General features: G+C 44.0%; 1 protein-coding gene across 8 annotated transcripts in view; it reads left to right on the top strand.

The window, feature by feature from the left end:
• Positions 1-19,984, top strand: part of LLGL2 (LLGL scribble cell polarity complex component 2) — a 37,578-nt gene that overhangs the window by 1,806 nt on the left and 15,788 nt on the right. For 2 of the 8 annotated variants that reach the window (XM_055795291.1, XM_027795581.2), the window contains exons 1-6: positions 9,214-9,276; positions 9,526-9,634; positions 15,923-16,020; positions 17,028-17,109; positions 18,385-18,500; positions 19,116-19,274. In XM_055795291.1, coding sequence (XP_055651266.1) covers positions 9,269-9,276; positions 9,526-9,634; positions 15,923-16,020; positions 17,028-17,109; positions 18,385-18,500; positions 19,116-19,274 — 572 coding nt within the window. In that variant the 5' untranslated portion in view covers positions 9,214-9,268. Of the gene's footprint in view, positions 1-1,011; positions 1,130-1,721; positions 1,869-8,250; positions 8,274-9,062; positions 9,084-9,213; positions 9,277-9,324; positions 9,350-9,525; positions 9,635-15,922; positions 16,021-17,027; positions 17,110-18,384; positions 18,501-19,115; positions 19,275-19,984 lie in introns of those variants that run through there. The other 6 variants (XM_055795292.1, XM_027795584.2, XM_055795293.1 and 3 more) reach the window with 6 other exon arrangements.

Below are 19,984 nucleotides of genomic sequence, written 5' to 3'. Positions count from 1 at the left end.
AGACTTCTACAGATTAAAGGCAGCGGGAAGAGTTTCTAAGAACAGGCACAGCCAGAAGAGCTCCAGTCTGACCCACAGGGCTCATGTTTGTCCTGGAATTAGGTCAAACTCCTGTTGATTTCAATCAGTCTCATCTGCTTATGCCAAGGTGGAATTGTATCGATGAACAGTAAGCCACAAGAGCCACCCAGTGAGTTTCGCTGGGGTAGAGACTCCCTGATTCAGCACAAAACAATTACAATTTAATAACCACTGCAGGGAGGATTGAGAAACTGTGGCTGCCTTGCTCAGCACCACAACATTTGATGGTGCCTTTACCAGGATGGGATAGTGATGCAGACTGATACCACTGCTTCATCTTGGCCCACAATGGGGAGCAGCTGGATGTTGCAAGAAGATGACAGAAATGAATGTTTTAATTGAAAAACATCACCTTTTGGAAGCTTGGCTGAAATGTTTGCTGTTACTGGCCCCTTGTCAGAGTTAATTTCAAGCTTTTGCACGGATGCAGAGAGGTTGGCAGATGTTGGACTGCCATTGCACTCTACGTAACTACAGATTCCTTGCCCAGGTGCTGTTGCCGCTGTCTTGTAGCCAAGCTGTGTAGCGAGAGAGCAGCAGTTGCGTGACTTTCTAACTAAGGCTTCAGCTTTCTGTGAAGTCTTTCTGTCTCTTTATTTGTTGCGACGACAGGTTGGCATCTTCCCTCGGCTTGGCGCTGGTTCCCCGGGGCTGGCGGAGGAACAGAGCCGGGGGCCTGGCACGGGCTGGGAGCCTGCTTGCCCGGATCCCCTCCGCCGGTGCTCGGGTCTCCCCGAGCACGGCCGCCCGCATGGCGGTGGCCGCTCTCTGATTGGCTGCGAGCGAGCGGGCTGCTGAATTATTTATGAGGCGGCGGCTGAAAGGGCGGGGCGGCCGCGGTTCCCCTGCACTTGCCCGCGAGGGCCCGCCTCAGGAGGGCGGTTACATCCGCTGGGCCCTGCCCCGCTGGGGGCGGGTTGTACGGAGGCCCCGCCCCGCCGCACCCCTCCCGGAGGTGCCCAGGGAGGGAGGCCGCCGCCGCGCAGGCGAGAGGGGAGCGGGCGCGGAGCGGAGCGAGGCCGGGGCGGCCCGGCTCCAGGCCCCGCAGGTGAGTGCGGCTCGCTGGGAATCGGCCCGGGGTGCGGGACCGGGGCCGGCCTGGCGGGACGGGCTCCGCGGAGGGGGGTCCTCGCAGGGGGTCCGGCCAGCGCGGCCCCGGTAGGGCTCGCCACGGCGGGCTAGGGCGGCCCCCGCCCCTCCTGGGCTTCGCGGCGCCCCGTGGGCTTGCTCCCGGGGTCCCTCCGGCGGGGCTGGCAGGTGCTCGGCGCTGCCCCTGCCCCGGGGATCCGCTTCGCCGGGTGCCCGGGCCCTCCGCGCCGCCTTGCTCCGGCGAGCCCGGCTGCCGGCACCTGGAGCCCCCGTGCCCCCGCGCACCCCGGCTGTGGCTCGTCCACAAAACTTTGGGCAGTGGCGTTGAGGGGGGCGTTTGTTCGGGGGTATTTTTGGGGTGGGTGCTTTTCTTCGGGGTTTTTTGCTTATCAAGTTTGATGCGCTGTGTTTGCTGTGGCCGGAGCGCGTAGCTGAGGGGTCGCGCACGGCAGCTTTACATCCTGGGATTTTGCAGAGGTCGCGGCTGTGGCCGTTTGCTCCGTAACTTCCTGGTTGAGCCCTGGGCGCGAGCGGGGCCGGGGCGCGGGGCCCCGTGGGGGCTGCGAGGAGCGGCCCGTGTCCGCAGTCGCGGCCCCTCGCCCTGCTGCTGGCTCGTCCTGCCGGGGCAGATGTGCCTGCCTGCCGCCGAGCCTTGCAGGTCTCCATCTGCTGCGACTGGCTCCAAGCAGATGCGATTAGTAAGTATTGCAATTATCTCCTTTGGGACGCTCTGTTCGCATTTTTTTTTTCTTCTTCCCCTTCAAATCCCTGCCCATATCAAATATATCGTGTTACTGTCGGATTTTTCCTCACGAGAGTTGTAAGAGCTTGGTGGTTGGGGGAATGTGTTATTTCTAACAGACGGTGAGCAGGTGAAACGAGAAGGTGAAACAAGTTGTTTAGCCTTTGTCTCGAGTTGCCGGCAGTAGTGGCAGGGGAACGAGCTAGTTACTGACTTCTCTGCTGGAGGTGATGCTTAACCTTGGCGTTGGAGAAAATTTTGTGCATAGAGCGGTTGAAGTAGACTTCTGGGTCTGCATTTCAGCAGTGTGGTGGCACAAAGCTTTGCAGTCATGTGTGGATAATGACAAGACAGGAGGACAGCCTCGCTGAGGTAATAAAAGTTGTCCGTTGTAACGTGTTACTTGGTGGGGAACGCTGCTCTTTGTAGTCAGCTGAGAGCACTTCAGTCAACTGGAATATCTTGCTTTGCCAAGTCCCAGGTGAAGCTGTATGCCCAAAGCAGCTGCCAGGTGATTTTAGCTTTGATGCAGGGAAGCTGGTGCTTCTAGCAAGCGGAATGCAAAGTGGTGGTACATCCCAAGGCTGCTCCGTGCATCCTGGCACGTTCTTGTAAAGACAACCTGGCCCACGGAGGGGACAAGGACGATCTGTGCAAGTACCAGGTTGTCCCTAGGCCTGCTCAGTGCTGCTTGTAGCCACTGGAGGGGCTCCATTTAGTTTATGGTATTGAAAAGGGAGAAGAATTCTCAAACATTTTATAGGATGGTGCTGAGGAATGTCTTGACTTTGCTTTTGAACAAATTACGTCTGCTATAACTACTGACTGAAGAAAATTATTAGAGGAGTTAAACTAGTAGAGAGTCCTGTATCTTCTGGTGGCTTTTTGGTACAAAGGTGTGATTATCACTGTGAATTGCTTATAAGAGGTGTGGTTTTTTTCTTGGCTGCCATACAGGGTTGAGAGATGTCAAAGACTAAGAGGTATTAAGCATATATAATGTAATGCAGTTAATCCATGGCAATAATAGTATGTAATAACTGCTTGCAGCCTGATCTTTCTTTAAAATAGTTTATCAGAGGGGAGCGGTGGTAGCTGAAAGTTTGATTTCTGTGCAGAAATTCGATGGAAACTCCAATTCTCATCCAAAAACTTCTTATAATTAGACCGCTTTGTTGCTTTAAGAAACAAATGCTTTCATGGTTTACTCCATTGACACACTATGTTTGGTGTAAAATGCTGTTCCAAAGTTACGAGCCACTCTTCCACTTGAATCATACTGCTTAGCAGAAGCACACAAAGTTTTGCATCATGTGCAATAATGTTGTTCAGTGCAGAGACTTTGTTCTGCTGGAGCGTTTTGAAACTTCATGTTGTCATGCTCCCATGACAAGGAGAACACAATAGGAGTCATAATGACACACAAGGTTTGCACAAGCAGTAAATTCATTGCAAGTGGGCGATTCCTGGTAACTCCAAGTACAAAGCTGTGAAAGTACATGAACTTGTCTGATTTATATGATTGGTTCTCAGTTAGTGTCCATGAGTTCTTGGGGAATCTACCTCTGGTCTTTTATTTAATATTTTCTGTGTTTTGGGAGGGTGATCACCTGCACGTAGTATTGACACAGTCTTTTCAGTCTGTCTCTCCAGGTTCACCAAAATGAATTTTTTTTACAGGAGGATCTTTTGGTTTACCTCTCTGCTAGCGCCTGACTACTGTATGCAAGGTGCATCTGAACACTCTCCTGTTACAGCAGTTGTTTAAGGGAGGCGTCTGCATGGTCTCGTTAAACTATGAGATTAATGTTGTTAGAACATCTTCCCAGTGAAGCCTTATCCCAGGAAAAGATGGTATCTTATACTTCCAAGCTTTCCACATACTGCAACTATTCCTTCCCTTACTCTAGCTCTTCTGCTTGGCTTGTACTTTCTTGAGTATCTGTCTTGATAGTGTGTTATAGCCAAGCATGATTGTGGAGATGAACTTTACAGTGACAGCCCAGTTGAAGAATAGCTAGGGGTTGTTTCATCGATTTCAAGATAAAGGGGTTCTTAAACTTGTAATTTCACAGTGAGTCGTGTCAGAGTCTGATGGGTCCTATAATCGATTAACGTGGTAAGGCTAGTATTTAAGTGATGCTTTGAATGTGTTTGTTGTTGTGAGATTGTTAGTGCTAAGAAATGGCTTTTTCCTGTGCAATTGGTCTGGCCTCTGTTCTGTTGCTGCTGACTTTGTTGGTAACAGGAACCAGGCAAACTTCTGGGTGCGGGAGGAAACCTAGTTCAGAGAAGGCCATGGTGGTAACTGTTTGTTATAGGAGCACTAACAGCTTGTAGTTCAAACAAAGCTTGTTGATAAGGCCTCTTTTATTTTAGCAGAGTTGATAAAGCATTATCAGATGCATAGGTAGAAGTTCTCTCTTTAAGGACCTGCAAGCAGGAACAGGTGATGAGGAAGGAATGAAAAGGAGACCTAAAACAAGGTAAGATTTAAGATTCTTGAGATACTTGATGGCATTTTGAAAAGAAAGCTGTTGCACCTTACCCCATTGAAAACCTGTTCAAGTTGAGTAAAGTTTGGCTAAGAAGCACACAGATGGTACCGTACTTGCAATTCTCCTATATGAGCGAAATAAACTCATTATGGCTATGTTTTTGTTGTGGGGTTAACTTGGGACCATATCCACACTTAATACTGTCTACATAGTAAAAAAATTCTGACCTGGGCTTCCTCATCTTGTAAGACTGGATTAACTTGTGTGATTGGGACTCACGACATTGGTTCTCTTATACTTCTGGCTGGAAATTCCATTATCATGGGAGGGCATAAGTGAAAATTCAGTGTCTCAGCAAGCTGTGCATGGGCATCAAAGACACAGTGCCGCATGCAAAACCAATGAAGACAAAGCAAAACGCAGATCTCTGATGGGATTGCTAACACACAGCAGTGAAGAACAAATAATGCTCCTCCTAGGAAGACGCATTTGATCCTCTATTGAATATGGGTCTGTCATGAGCATGGCATGTATACTTGCCATAAATCTCAACATCTAAAATGAACGGAGCTGAGCAGCCGGAATGAAATCTGGTTTCGATGTTAACTGCTCCTTAGTCTCTGACTGGAAACAGGATCATCTTGCAACTCATGCTTTCATTGCCTTCCTATATGAATAGTGAAGAGCTTTTGTTTTGTGGCTGGATCTAATGAAATGAGGTGGGAAAGGGTACCTCATCATATTTAGCTAAGCATTCAGCTAATGAAGTGGCTGGAGCTCAATGTACAGAGCACTCTGAGCTTTGCTGTCAGGTGTCTGTGTACTGAATATGAGCAAAATTGGGGTTGACTGCCTTGGGCTGCTGTTGCCTATAAACAGCTGACCTCAGTGCATCTTGGAAGAAGAAAATTTGCACATAGTTTCTGGTAAAAGGCTCATCTTTGAAACCCTGAAGAATTGTTTCCCTGGAAAATAAGAACATTAGATACATGCAGACCTGGCATGGCTTCAGAGGCTATTGAAGAATTCCTCACTGGCTACTGGTAGCCACAACTGTTACCATATGGTTGTAAATGCTGACTGGCAGATAACTGCAGAGCACACAGGACTGGAGTTTTATGTAAGACACTGAAGGTGTGTGGGAGAGAAACTGGTCTGCTAGTATGTAAATGTGCATCTGGAAGATAAGATTATACAGATTGTGGAATGTTTGTTTTTTCTAGAATTGGAAAAGGCACTTGCTTATTGTACTAAAAAGAAAATTCTTCTTATTGACAAGAGCTTGGTAAACTTGTAACAATAATACCGCTTGGGCAACCTGTGCTACAATGGATGTCATTCTCTTTGCTGTTTCTTCTTTGCCTTTGCTCAAAACTGCGTTTCCTCTCATCTCCTCCCATACAGCATTTTCCTTTCCCCACAGCATTCTTCTGGAGAAAATGGCTGCACACAGCTTGGATGAGTGTTTTCTATGCTGGGTTAAAATTTTGCTGACTGGATGGCCGACCCTAAAGAGTAGTAGTAAATGGAGTTAAATCCAGCTGGCAGCCAGTCACAAGTGGTGTTCTCCAGGGCTCGGTATTGGGGCCAGCCCTGTTTAGTATCTTTATTGACAATCTGGACAAGGGGATTGAGTGCACCCTCAGTAAGTTTGCGGATGACACCAAGTTGGAGGGGAGTGTTGATCTGCTTGAGGGTAGGAAGGCTCTACAGAGAGGTCTGGACAGGGTGAACTGATGGGCCAAGGCCAGTTGTATGAGGTTCAACAAGGAGAAGTGCTGGGTCCTGCATCTGGCTCACAGTAACCCCGTGCAACGTTGTAGGCTTGGGGAAGAGTGGCTGGAAAGCTGACTGGTGGAAAAGGACTTGGAGGTGCTGGTTGACAACCAGCTGAACATAAGCCAGCAGTGGCCAGTGCCCAGGTGGCCAAGAAGGCCAATAGCATCCTGGCTTGTATCCGAAACAGTGCAGCCAGCAGGACAAGGGAAGTGATTGTTCCCCTGTACTCGGCAATGGTGAGGCTGCACCTCAAATCCTGTGTTCAGTTCTGGGCTGCTCACTTCAAGAGGGATGGAGAGGGGCTGGGGCATGTCCAGAGACGAGCAGCAAAGCTGGTGAAGGGTCTGGAGTGCAAGTCTTAGGAGGAGTGGCTGAGGGAACTGAGATTGTATGGTCTGGAGGAGACTCGGGGATCTTACTGCTCTTTACAACTACCTGAAAAGAGGCTGTAGGCAGGTGGAGGTCAGTCTACTCCCATATAACAGGATAAGAGGAAATGACCTCAAGTTATGCCAGAGGAGGTTGAGATTGGTTATGAGCAAAAATTTCTTCATGGAAAGGGTGGCCAAGCATTGGATCAGGCTGTCAAGGGAGGTGCTGGGATCACCATCCCTGGAAGTATTTAAAAAATGTGTAGATGTGGTGCTTATGGATATGGGGACATGGTTTAGTGGCGGCCTTGGCAGGCCGGAGTTAATGGTGAGACTTGATGATCTCAAAGGTCTTTTCCAACCTAAAAGATTCTATGATTCTACTGTGACACTCAGGAATTCTTTGGTTAGGCATGAAACCCTTGTACACATCAATGATGTAGAATGTCTTCTCTGATTGTAATGGACACATCAGCTTGCCAAGGTGATGTTTCTTCAAGTGAGTTACTGCTTGATTCTGAACTACTATGCTCCTTAGCCAGTTGAGCAAGTTGTTGTGGGCTGGAGTGTGAATGCTAGATCTCTTGCATAAGTAGGTTAAAACAGCATGTTTCTAGATGCAATTAATATTTCAGGATAAAACGTTCAAACAGGGTGTTAAATATAAAGTTGTGTCTCTCTCAAATCAAGCCCACTATTCTCCTTACTTTGCTTGAGAGTTTGCTGTCACAGCTGAGGATGTCTCTTTTTCTAAAGTGGGGAGGATAATGAGTAGAGTTTCTCTGTGGGTTTGCCTAGTTTAACAGGTCTAGGATATTGATTGACAGTGGGAAAGGGTGCGTCTCTTTGGCACTTTCCTTTCCTTGTCTGGCTAAGGGCAAAATGGCAAAATGTGTGTTATACATGGGTGTGATGTGCTCTCCCTGCATAGCACAGCAGCTTGTCACTGTTCTGTAACTTTTTCTAACAGAGTAAATATAGTTGTGTGTAAATATGTTGCTCTTCCTCTCAGGAATGTCTGGTGAAAGACTTATGATGATAAAATTTTTGAAATTTCAGCTGAGGTACCTAAATCATTGTAGAAGGATACATTTTCCAAGTAAGCTACACTTAACATTCTTCCTCTCTTTTTTTTTTTTTTTTTTTGGGGGGGGGTATCCTGCTGTATGTGTTTGTTTCTGTGCTTATTCTTCATGCCTGCATGTGCTGATGGCATGGTTGATGAACACAGGTGCTGGTAGCTGCCAGCTCAGAGTCAGTTTTCTCCATGGTGAGTGGAGGTTCTGATGATTCTAGATGGAGATTGACTCAGACTCTTGGTGCTGATGTGATCTCCTGGTCCCCTGAACCAGGACTGCATTGCAGTCCTCTTAGTGAGCTCCAGACGGTATTGTATACGTAGGTGGCTGCGGAACGTGAGCAGGAAAGGTAAAAGGGGAGTAATGCAACAAAGACATACAAGTTCAAGCTTAGGGAGTTTTTAAAGGGACTTCTCAAAATATGACTGCGGAGCATCCTGTTCATGATACCATTTCTTTTTTTTTGATCCTTCACAGCTGCTAAGGTCTTGCTGGAAACCATTTGAAAAACAATCCAAGTTCTTCAGGAACGGCTGGCTGATTTAAGTCATTAACCAAAGACCATCGTTATTGGCAGGAGCACACAGATAGCCACCTTGTTTGCCAGCTCTGCTACTCCCATCTATACAGACAGGTTGTGAAAGCTCTCTTCTGTTGCCCTCCAGCCCCACAGTTTGAACAGAGGCCCAAAGCCCTCCATTCACTTGACAATCCCTTTGGCATTTCTGGTCCCTCTGTTCCCCTTGCAACACTAGCCTTCTCTCCCCCTGCTCCCCACCTTGTTGTATGTGTGTATGGACCTCATCTGATGATGGCTTACTATAAAATATCTATACTGGTTCCTCATTGCACCTCAAGTTCTGGCCCCCACCGTGCATGTGTGTTGTGTACAGAGGAGCTGGTAAATTGCTATAATTTCCTGTCCAACGAATTAAAATTAAATACTGACTGCAGCGTCCAGTAGCTGCTTCATGAACTGCTGAGCTGTATGTACATAGAAACTGCCACTTGTGAAAGATGGCCAGGGCAGGCAGGAGCACTTATGCCAAGATAGGTTGTCAGGATGCAGTTCAAACCTATGGTCTTGAGCTGGCAGTCACTTAGCACCTCTGCAGAGGGGGGATGTGACAAAGAATCTCTTGAGCTGTACAGAATACAAGGCTGTAGCCTGGTATCCCCAGTGTGATTTCTAGGTTGCAAGTCAGGTCTAATTTGTCCTGCTTGAATCTTCCTGGTGCTGTGAGAGACACGGCAGTGAGAGATACTGGAAGTGTTGCACTTCTAGCTGCATGTTGAACTGCAGGTGCAAGATTTCTTTCCCCTACCCCCACCTTGAGCGGGGAGTTAAGCTTGATATTTTACAAAGGCAAGTTAATAATTAATGCAGCTACCCTGCAGGCAGCACAGCGCCCTTTCTGTCGTACCCATGGAGCAAGCTGAAAATGTGATTCTTTTCTCTTTTTTTTAGTTCAGTAGCTGGAGGGTTACCTGGGGTGAAAACTGATACTAGTCAATAATGTCTGTGAGGCTGGGAGTTAGCCTTTAGATTGGGTTTGCCTAAATGTTTGTGCAAGCACTGCTATTTTGCTTGCCTTTTCATTGGATAAGGTCAACTGCAGTGATCACAAAATGGCCAAGTATAAAAACTCTTCTAAAATCATCTTGGCTTATCTGTACTGCTTTGCTTTAGCAATGTGAAAATGGTATTGTGTAAGTCCAGCACCAGAGATGGTGCTTTGTGGTGGTATCAGGTTTTGGTTATTCGATAGTGACATTGTCTCATTCTGCTCTGGCTGCTTTGTGTTACCTGCTAAACCAAAATAAATAACCTATGCTTGCTTCTCAGGCTGCTTTCATTTATATGGCTTTTTCTTTTTTATTATTAGGATTTTTGTTGCCAAGATAACTACGGCAAGGAAGATGAGAAGGTTCTTAAGACCCGGACATGATCCAGTGAGAGAGAGGCTTAAACGTGACCTTTTCCAGTTTAACAAGGTACAGTGCTTTCCTCAAACTCCCAAGGCATATGTGTGCAAGGCAAATCTATCCTGACCCACTGCACAGTGTAAAGGGATGGAAAAACTACATGAGTGTGGGTGGAAAAGTTAAATTTAGGAGATGTGGTTTGTTCTTTTTTTCTTTTTTTTTTTTAATTCTGTCGTTTTTTTCCCTGATGGTGCCTGACTAGTTTTCTTTAAGCTCACGAGCATGTTTTCAATTCTGGCTTTCATTTTTAAGAAAAAGGATATTGTCATGCTGCTGAGTGGCACTTGCTGAAAGAAGAGATCTTCACAGCAGCTTTTATATACTCTGAGTGTTCTGTAGCTTGTCCTGCTATGTGCTGTGGCTACTTATGTTATAGGTAGTCTTTGCAGTGCTACTGTAAAAGTAAACATTTTTCTAAAGATACGTGTAAGCCACAGTTTGTGATGCAGCTGAAGCCAGAGTTCTTTGTGATTATCCTTTGGGTTTATAAGTATACCTCTGTTTTTAAATGTTGATTTAAAGGTCTGTGGTAGAAATGTGGTAGTACCTAGGCAGCACAATGGCCATTAATAATGAGTTTGCTATTATCTTAGTCTGTATCTATTTTTTCCTTCCCTCTGTGGAGGAAATGGCAATGGCTGTGCTATCTATCCAACACTCTGGGCATTTTTCTTTTGAGCTGTGGCCAGGATTGTAGTGCTTTCATCTTTGCAAATGCCTAGTAGTAATGCATTGCTAGGCTAATGGCTACTTCCACCTTCATTGGGTATCACAAATGTATTTGTAGGTTTTGTATTTCCAAGGTTTAAATGGAATTTTGCTGAAATGTATAATGGATAAATGAAGTCAGCCTAAGAAATAAATTGCTTGATTCATGAAAATTCTGGTGTAGATGTATACTTAAGTGGAACTTTGGATATTTGAGATGAATGATTTAATGTAATTTACTACTAAACCACACCATTTCCATGCGTACCTCCCTCCCACTGGGGAGACAAAAGGAGCTCGAGTGCTTCAGACTTATTTTCTGTTTGCTACCATAAGAAAATGCTACTGCAGATGCCGTAAAAAGTACAGTAAATGAAGACCAGGATTGAGTTGCTAGCATTTAGCTGAATGCAATGTCAGCTCAGAAAAGACATCCCAAGGATGGGTCAGAATTACTTGTAAGTGTATAAAATTGTATATACCTTGGAAAAACCTTTGCTATTTCAGGGGTGTCTCTTTCTTGAATATGTCTTTCTCTCATAAGAATGTTTGGCTGAACTTTACTTGCCAGAGACAGACTAATTTGGGTGATGCAAAACAGGGTTGAAAGAACTAGCTTTTGCAGCAGAGGGAAACTTCCAAATGTATTAGAAGTTGGCATCAGGATTTGTGACTCCCATTTGATTCAGTCCTGAAGGTAAATAATTGCATCTTGTTTCTAGGGAGGCGACTACTTTGGACACTTCCTAATGGTTTACTTTCATTAACGTCTTGGTAATTAAAGGCCTTGCAAAATGCATTTGCACTTTTAAGCTACAGTAACTTGTTCTTTTCTAACAAGAATCAGAAAGAGGATGAACATTATACCAGAATCTTTACATTATACTTTTCTATTGCATAAAGTTTGGGGTTTTTTTTCCCCTGAGACTTGTGTGTCTTATTTCCAGACAGAGTGGATCATTTGAAAGCTTCTGCCCTTTGACAGATATAATAAACATCTACTCGCAGCTAGGTAGACTGAGATCTGGAATAGTCAGGCCTTAATTTTGACCTGTTGAAGGCTGTGGCTTCAAGGAGCCAAGAAACATAGTACTTTTTGTGCCAAGACTGTCCTTGTCTAATATGTGAAGTAAAGCAAGCATATTAGTGCTGGTAAGCAAGTTTTTAAACACTTATTTGAGGTCTTTGAAACACTTCTGGTTAAGAACCTGTTTGGGAAATAATTTGTGGGACTGTAAAGTTGCTGATCAGAGAAATTGAATGGCGTATTTGCACCTCTTCAGTGTGTGATGCTGGTAGTGACTAAATGGAAAGTCTGTACCTTGAAAGTGCTAGGGATTCTTGCCCTCATTTTATTGTTTACCTTGAAGTTGAATATGAATGCATGATGCCACAAAGTTTAGTGTTAATGTAGTGGAATGTATTTGGCCATGCTGGCCTAGTAGTGGACATCAATTAAAAGTCTTTTTATTTGGTGGTGATAGATTTTGTTTGTTTGTTTACTCCCTCAAGTATAAATAGATTGTAATCTTTTTACTGTTTCCCTCTTGCATTTCTGTTCCAGGTAAGAGGTGATACAGATAATTTTAAAGGACTGATTGACCACTGGACTAACTCTTCAAACTGTCCTCAAACTCATGTTTGATTCAGAACACACCTTCCTAAATTCTGCTAGTCACTTAGCTTTGCATATCTGTTTCTCTGTATGAGTAAGAACTTCCCATACTTGTGTGTACCTGTTGCAAGAATCTGTTTTTAGCTCAGTGGATAGAATGAAGGATAAGGTATGTGGACTTGGCAGTCTACTTCTTTAAGTTTATCCTGCTTTTGGAAGTAGTATTTGGATGCCTTTGGCTCAGTCCAAGCCCTGCAGAACAGACATGTTCAGGCTGGCATTGTCAGACTAGATGATGGGTAACACACAGGTGAACCAGCCTGTCTTACAGCTGAATGTTACCAAACTGGGAACATTGCATTTAATTTATGGCTTTGTGTTTTTTCCCCTCTTTTCAGTCTTCCTAACCCTTTGCTGATGAGTGTGATGGATAGCTTGCCTTAAATCTGAATTAGTGTCTATGCAAAGTAGATTTAACACATACAGGCTTCATTGTTCCTTCAAAAGACATATTAGGAAAGGTACAGTGTTTGTATTGCCTGTGGTTGGGTTTGTCTGTGCTTTGTCATAAAACAATCTGAGAGGAGAAGCGGAGCGAAATGAAAGAAGGAAGGCAGCACTGAATTTCAGCTGCACAGCTTTAGTGTGGGCTGGGAACAAATGTTAAGTTTGGCCGCATTTTTCCTGCAGTAAATATGACTGACATATAGCAGTTCTGTTGGTTAATACTGCTGACATCAGGCTTGCTTTTACTGAGTCTGACGGATCTGTGGTCTGAGGAAAATGAAAACGAAAGCTTCCACCTTTCCTCAAAGAGACAAAGGCCCTTTAGAGAAGGAGGGCACATTGTGGGCACTCCAGTTTCTTATTTCAGCTGTCCTGAAAGGCTCCATTGTAACCTTTCCTGCCTTCTGCCCCCCTCGCTCCCCCTTGCTGGGTTTACCTGCTGAGCAGGTGAAAGGATTGGCTGCTGAAGAGAAGGGAGGAAAGGGAGGCCAGCGGAAAAGCTGATGATGTGATTTAACAACTGAGTGTAAATAAGTACAAGAAAAAGATCTAGGTAATCAGTACAGTGAATGTGAATGCCTGGTCCTGGTGGTGTCAAATACAGCCAAAAAGTCACCCTGATGCCTTTCTTGCCTGGCTACAGAAACAAATGAATGACATAGGGAGGGAGTTATCTTCGTTAGGTCTTATGTGCATCTTGGCTGAAGTTTCAAAGCTGTCAGAAACCATTAGTACGTTTACTGCATAAGCAGTTGTGTAACAATAAGTGATTGTTACTGATTCTTCTCGTGCTTCTGCATGTGGTACTATTTTCTGCAGTGGCCTTCTATTACTAACAGTAATTACTCCTGGATGTAGTTGTTAATGTACCTTTTGCAAATTTGGCTATAGGATGGGGGGGTACTTCAACCTGGAGAAAAATTTACCCTCCTATTATTATTACCGAATGGTACACACTCGGTTATGCTGTTCATAGGTCTCGTACTTGAAAATTAAAGCTTTTATTGGCTTGTCTAATGTGTTTACAAATTAACATGTCAAACCCAAGATATAATTAGCCAGTATGAAGGCTAGTATTGACAGCTTCCTAACAGGCAGTACAGTACTGTGTAAGTCATGGTTTTCTATTGTGAGAATTATGGCTAAAGCCTTGTCTTCTGGGCTGGAAGAAATCTCAGTATAAAGACAGTTTCTGATTGATGTTTCATTGAAAAGGGCACCTGGTTGTGCAGATGACATGACAGTGCAGTGACTGTGGACAAGTTGAAACTAAAACTAACAGTGGAATTACACTGGTGTCTCCTGTTCCTTGCTCTCTTTTGGGGAGAGTGGAATGGCATCTGTTGCCCATGCTACACCTGATTCAATTAAATGTCTCATGATTTGTTAAGATAACGCATTACCTTGAAAATTATTCTCAGAATATAGCTTCACACTCCTACAATTTTGACAACTAGGAAGCTGCTCTGTGTTGTCTCGGTACAGAGACATGCATCATGGTACAGAGAAATTCTGCTTTGCCTGTGCTGGATTAGAAAACTGCCCTGTTTCAATTCTGAGTCCATAGATAAGTTCCTACTTCATACAGTCTTCTCTGGGAAGTTTTATATGTGTGGCTAGGCAAAGGTCGGTTAACAACAACATCAAGGGTGATGTTAAAAAGACTGGCTTCTCAAAATTTGTTTTTAATAATGCAAAATTAAATTACCTTCTAGGAATATAAATAAGGCTGGAGATTAGGTTATCATAAAGGGAAATAAACTCGGTGGTCTTGGAGCCAGTAGTACTAATCTTAATTTACCATGTATAAAAGGTTAAAAATTAGTAATGACTTCTTTGCCCAGTCTTAGGAGTTGGCAAGCAGAAAATTAGGAAGTGCTCCAATATTTTCAATTTTGTATCTTTGAAAATGTCTCATCTTCCCCTAACAGGACCTCAGGTTGGGGTAATTGATATTTAGAGAAAGGTCTATTTTTACAATTCATGAATTGTGATCAAATGGCTAAAACTGAACCAATCTGGCAGACTATCTTCCTATGCCTGTGGCTTTGAGCAGAAACAGTAAAAGGGCTTTAAACTATTTTGTAGCAGCTGGGAGCACCTCAGGCTAATGGCATGACCACAGAAATGAAACTGACTTTATTTGATTCTGGTGCAAGGGATTAAGTTGGGAAATCACTGTGCAGGAAATACCAGGTGTTACTTTTAGGTTGAATAAACCTAAACCATAAAGCCAAGTGATGTGGTAGCTCTGTCTCAAAGACATGATGGGAACGAGGTGCAAGTGCTTACTTCTGTAGATGGAGGGTTCTGCACTTTTTTTTTGGTGTGTGTGTGCAAGTGGTTCTCCGGCTGTTTTATAACAAATTCCTATTCTGTAGCTGACCAGCTTGCCTTAGGAGAACGTATTTCCCAGATGCTGAAACTGTAAGGGCAACAATGTTTTCCAGGAAGTAGCCCTATTAATCTTCAGGCACACAAATCCCTCTTTACATAGCTATATGTTGTCAAACACTCATGCATACTTGTTTTGTCTGATCGATGATAATATCTGTACATTAGCACTTCTAAAACCTTGACTGAGCTATTTTACAAGCAGCTTGGTTGCATCCTGTAAGTACGGCAGAATATTACTCTGTAGTATATAAATGCATCAGGCATGCTAAGTGTGGTGTGTATGACATGCTCCAAATCTTCCTCTTGGTGCAGTGTAAATTGTACTTCAGGGAAGCCACTAAGGCCAAGAAACATACTGCTGCCCACGATAGTGAATGACATTTTTTTATTACCAATGGCTTTGAATTAGTCTGAGGTGGCCTAGCAGGCTCCTGCTGTCATTAAGTTCCAGTGCTCCGTGTGCTCCTTCTGGAAAATGGATTCAGTTACATTAGTAGTTACATTGCCCCGTAGGAAATCTGTTTAGTTTTCTGGATGAGCCTTGATGTTCACTCAGTAGTTCTTAATAGCTTTGCACCATTTCTTGATGTCAGTTAACAAGAGGAGGTCGTGAAAGGCTGACCTGTGTGGAATTTGGCAGATAAAGCTGACCTTACAACACACAGTATTTGTGTCAGACTTTGAAATTGTGCTGAGCAGTTGGTTTATGGAAGTAAAGTTGTTTTGGAGCGACGGAGCGTATTGCAGTGAGAGAGTAAGCTGTGCTTATGCAGAGTTATTTATAATCTTAACATAAAGATCTGCTTGGGTTACTGTTTTCAGAATATTTCTCTTCCTTTTCTGTTACACTTCTGTATATCCTGGCTGTAGAGCCAGGGGTTCTTGGAATAGATTCATCCTTAGGCTATTGTTCAGCAAATCTAACCTGTGTTTGAACACTTCTCAACAGAAGCTGCCATTAAGTACTGTATTTCAGACTGCCGTGCCAGATTAAACTTCTGTTCTTTATCTGTATACAGCAATGCCCATGAAATATGCTGTTGATCATGAGTTTTCTTTCTCTCTACCAGACTGTTGAACATGGATTTCCCCATCAACCCAGTGCACTGGGCTATAGCCCATTTCTCCACCTTATGGCCATTGGAACGCGATCAGGAGCCATTAAACTGTATTCTTTTGAACAACTTCAGCAAGATTTCGCTGGCTACACCAGAATGTGCAACTTTGAAGACACTGTAAAAAGTTAGACTAACTATAAATTTGCAAGCAAGGGTTACTGGAACATTGGAACAGTTTGCCTAGGTTTGAAGTGATCTCTCTCTGATCAGTTTGGGATTATTTTGCCAAGAGCTGAATGATAGCTCAAACAGAAGCTGAGCTGATGCAGATATTAGACAAGACTCTTTGCTCTTGCTATGCAGATGATCAGACTAGATCTCACCAAAGTTTAGCAATCCTTAATGTTATAAATTCCAGGGTTGTTTAAATATGTGGGACAGGGTTCCTTTTTTTTTTTTTTTTTTTTTAAAGCAGCTCTGTTTCAGAGGTTAAAACTGAAGTCAGAAATGCTTTCAGCTTCCCAAGTTTTTGACCATGCAGGCATTAAAGACCCAAACACTGAAGGTGGTGGCACTTTCTTACATTTTTGCATTTAATGATGTCTGGTCCAAGTTTTGTGTATATGTGAGGCACTGAGGTGATTCCCATGGCACAGTACCAGCTAGGCAAGCTGTAAAACAGGGCTGTCGCTCAGCCCATAAAGGAGAAGTTGGTGCGCTCTCTGCCTGCTTAATCATTCATTCCTGGTGGTGTTTGTGTTCAGAGGCTCGACTCCACATGCAGGAGGTAGCCATCTGTCTCTAGGTTACAAATTAGTTAAGCAGGATTGTAGTGTCTGGGAAACCACTAAACATCTCTGAGAAGAAACAGAGTCCAGGCACTTCTTCTGCATATGCTCAAAGGATCAAGTAAACTTCCATGTTCTCCCGTACTGTGCATAACCTGCCACAAGCATATAAAATCAAAGTAGATTTGCATTGGTTCTTTTCAGTCCAGATCACTAACGGTAAAACATGGTTTCAAGCTAATCTCATTTTGCTTGCTAGCAAGCTTCTTATCAATTAATTGTAGCTGTGGGTCATCTTAAATACTGTAGATCCTCAACAAACTCTTCAGATATGGTGCTCCTGGGGTGGAGTTCATGGGTTTACATGAAGAAAACAATACTGTAATGCAGATTCACTTTATACCTGATCAGGTAAGTGTCTTTTCAGTACCTCTGCAACTTACGTAGATGTTTCTTATGCAGGTGTTGGGTTTGTTCCAGGCAGCTGGACTCCTATTACCAATTATATTCAAATGCTGCTTGGTTGGGAATGCTTATCCCGGTGTGTTTTGTGCTCTTGGCAGCACTTGTTGCTGTGGAGATGCTCAGTAAAACTTAGAGTAGCTTTGTAGTTCGTAACTGTTAGTCATTTCTCTCAAGCAACGTATTGGGAATGGTAATAAGGCCAGAATAGTTCAGGCAATCTGCTGCAGAAGCAAGAACTTCAGTTTCCTTTTCCAGACCCTATTATTTCAGTAGGTCTGGGTGGTCTTTCCTCTGCAGAACAACAGATAGAAGAGTAGCTGCTGCTGAACTGATAAAATTATTTTCAGGAGTTCAAAAAGGTACTGCTAACCTCGCCTGCTGCTAAGCTTGTTGCCTTTGTGTTTTGGGATATTGAATCTTGCTCCTGGGGATTGCTGCACAGTTATTGCCACAAACTAAAAATAGGAAGGCAGAATTTTCCAAATGTTTGGTGGCTGTCTAACCACTTTCCATTCCCTTGGCTGACAGATTGGTGTCTTGGCCACATACTTTGTTGCCTGATGCACCCAGTATAGCACGAGTGGCCTCTTTGCAAGAGGGATTTAATTCTTGAGGTGGTTTTGGGTGTCTGTTTGCTTAACTAAAATGGTATAAGCTGAAACTCCCATGGGGAGTGTTGCACCAGGTGTGGCTTCAACAGGTAAAATGCTTCAGTTTGAACATAGAGCCAGCAGGGCTGGGCTCATAAAAGGACTCTGACACAACCCTCCAGAATGAGGTTGGACATGAAGAATGCAAGGAGTGTGGTGTAGTAGACTGTATCAGCCCCACCCAAAGCCGGGGTGTGTTGCAGCAAACCATGCTGAGGGAGAAGGTGGTGAGCTAAGAGCCTGCAGCTGCCTTGCTGAGCTTTACAGCATAGGCTGATCTTTTTCAAGAGCCTAAGTCCTTGTCATTCCCCTCCGTGATAACCTGTGCCTTTGTCCTATATAAGAGGGTTTTTAGCCTTTAGGCTACTTTTTGTCTCCTGCCAACCCCCAAATCCCTTGCTATTAGCTAACAGCATTGCTGCAGGATATATCCACTGCTAGAAAGAGCAGTGGCTGGCTCCCCAGTCCTGTTTTAGCAGAGAATTCTGAACTGCAGCAACTTTCTTGCTGGAGTTACTGTGTTATGTTTAATGTTGTGATTCTGAAAAAAGCATATTGTGTGGTTTTTTAGTGCCAGCTGGTGACATTGCTAGATGATAACAGTTTGCACCTTTGGAGCCTGAAGCAGCACAGTGGAGTATCTGAGCTGCGGGAGGAGCACCGCTTCACGTTGAAAGGGCCACCTGGGTAATCTGCAAGAGTGTTTTTGAGCTAGTTTGGGGATAACTAAGCAAGTAAGAAAATTCTGATATTGTTCTAGCTAGAACTTGTTCTGTTCTTAGAGACTCTCGCTGCTGTGAATCCGTTAAAGGGGCATCCATGGAAACCAAACAGGGGCTAGCTGGGGCCTGGGAGACCGCTTTTTAACTGTGTTATACCAATGTAAAGGGTGACACCTTTTTTTAATATTATAGCTCCTGTACACACAGGAGTGGATGCATAAATCTTAAGACTTAAATATAAGCATCCCTTAAGTCAGAGTTTAAATATTGCTATGGTTTTAGTTACGCTTGATCTCACTAGTTTTGGGTGAGCTGTTTTTTAGCTCCTTTAGGGACACTTAATAAGAGACGCTTCTGTAAAAAGGTGTCTGGAACTTCGTCCATGCACTTGTCAAGTCTTTTGACATGATTTGTCTTAAAGCTAGTGTTTTCATCCTTCAGAAGAATCATGCCTGGCTAAAATCTCTGCCTATAAAACAAATGACACTTGTAAATATCCCTGTTGAGTTCTTAGTTCTCTCAAGTTCAGTAATAATAGTCTTTTTGTATGCAGTTCATGAGAGTCTCTTTGCATCCCCAGGTCTCCACCAAGTGCCACGCAGATAACAGCTGTCCTTCCCCATTCCTCACGGGAAGTCCTGTATCTTGGCACGGAGAGTGGCAACATCTTTGTAGTGGAGCTTCCATCCTTCAGAGTGCTAGAGGACAGGACCATAACCTCTGAGGCTGTGCTGCAGCGGTGAGCGAGCAAACAGGCACTGCTCTGTAGAGGTGGAATCCCATTAGCAGACATATCCTTTGTTAAAATGTCGTGCTGGATTATGTATTGGGGCCTCACTGTTATGTTAAGCATTGTCCAAATCTGCATGACTCCTGTGAAAGTAACTTTTGGTCCTGGTATGTGTTCAGTAACGGTTTCTGTCCTGGTCAACCCAGTACTGTCACTGTGGACGTGCAGCATATAGGCAGAACTGTACAGGAGACACTTGGAGTAAATCTGCAACTCTTGTGCCGTCCCTCATGTTTACTTTTGCAAAAAATGTTATGCTTAGCTGTAATTACCTTTTTTTTTTTTTGAACATTGGCAGAACTTCTGAATCTGCTTTATCCAAATGAGTTTTGTCACTCTGGAGATTCAAGTGCTGCTGAAAACTGTCCTACTTCATGTCGCTGTTTTTTCCTGCTGACGTTTCCATATTACTTTTTATTCTATAAGGGTCACAAGAGAATAGGGCCGGTGATTTAGATCATTTTTACTCTCCTGGGATCCAGTTCTGGAATGAATTGTAAACCTTGGGTTTTCCCTGAAGAAAATGAGTCTGGATGAATGTTTGTGTGGCAGGCCTGATGTGATGTCTTATGTAAAATTTTTTTGCTGCTTGAAGGATTTGTGGAAAGATCATACTTATTCTCATTTATTTGAACTTTTTGTTGCTTAATTTCTCATTC

This window comes from Falco peregrinus, chromosome 2, assembly GCF_023634155.1.
Source record: "Falco peregrinus isolate bFalPer1 chromosome 2, bFalPer1.pri, whole genome shotgun sequence".
Classification (NCBI taxonomy): domain Eukaryota; kingdom Metazoa; phylum Chordata; class Aves; order Falconiformes; family Falconidae; genus Falco; species Falco peregrinus.
Note: the sequence above shows the minus strand (reverse complement) of the source record. Positions and strands in the feature narration are given on the sequence as shown.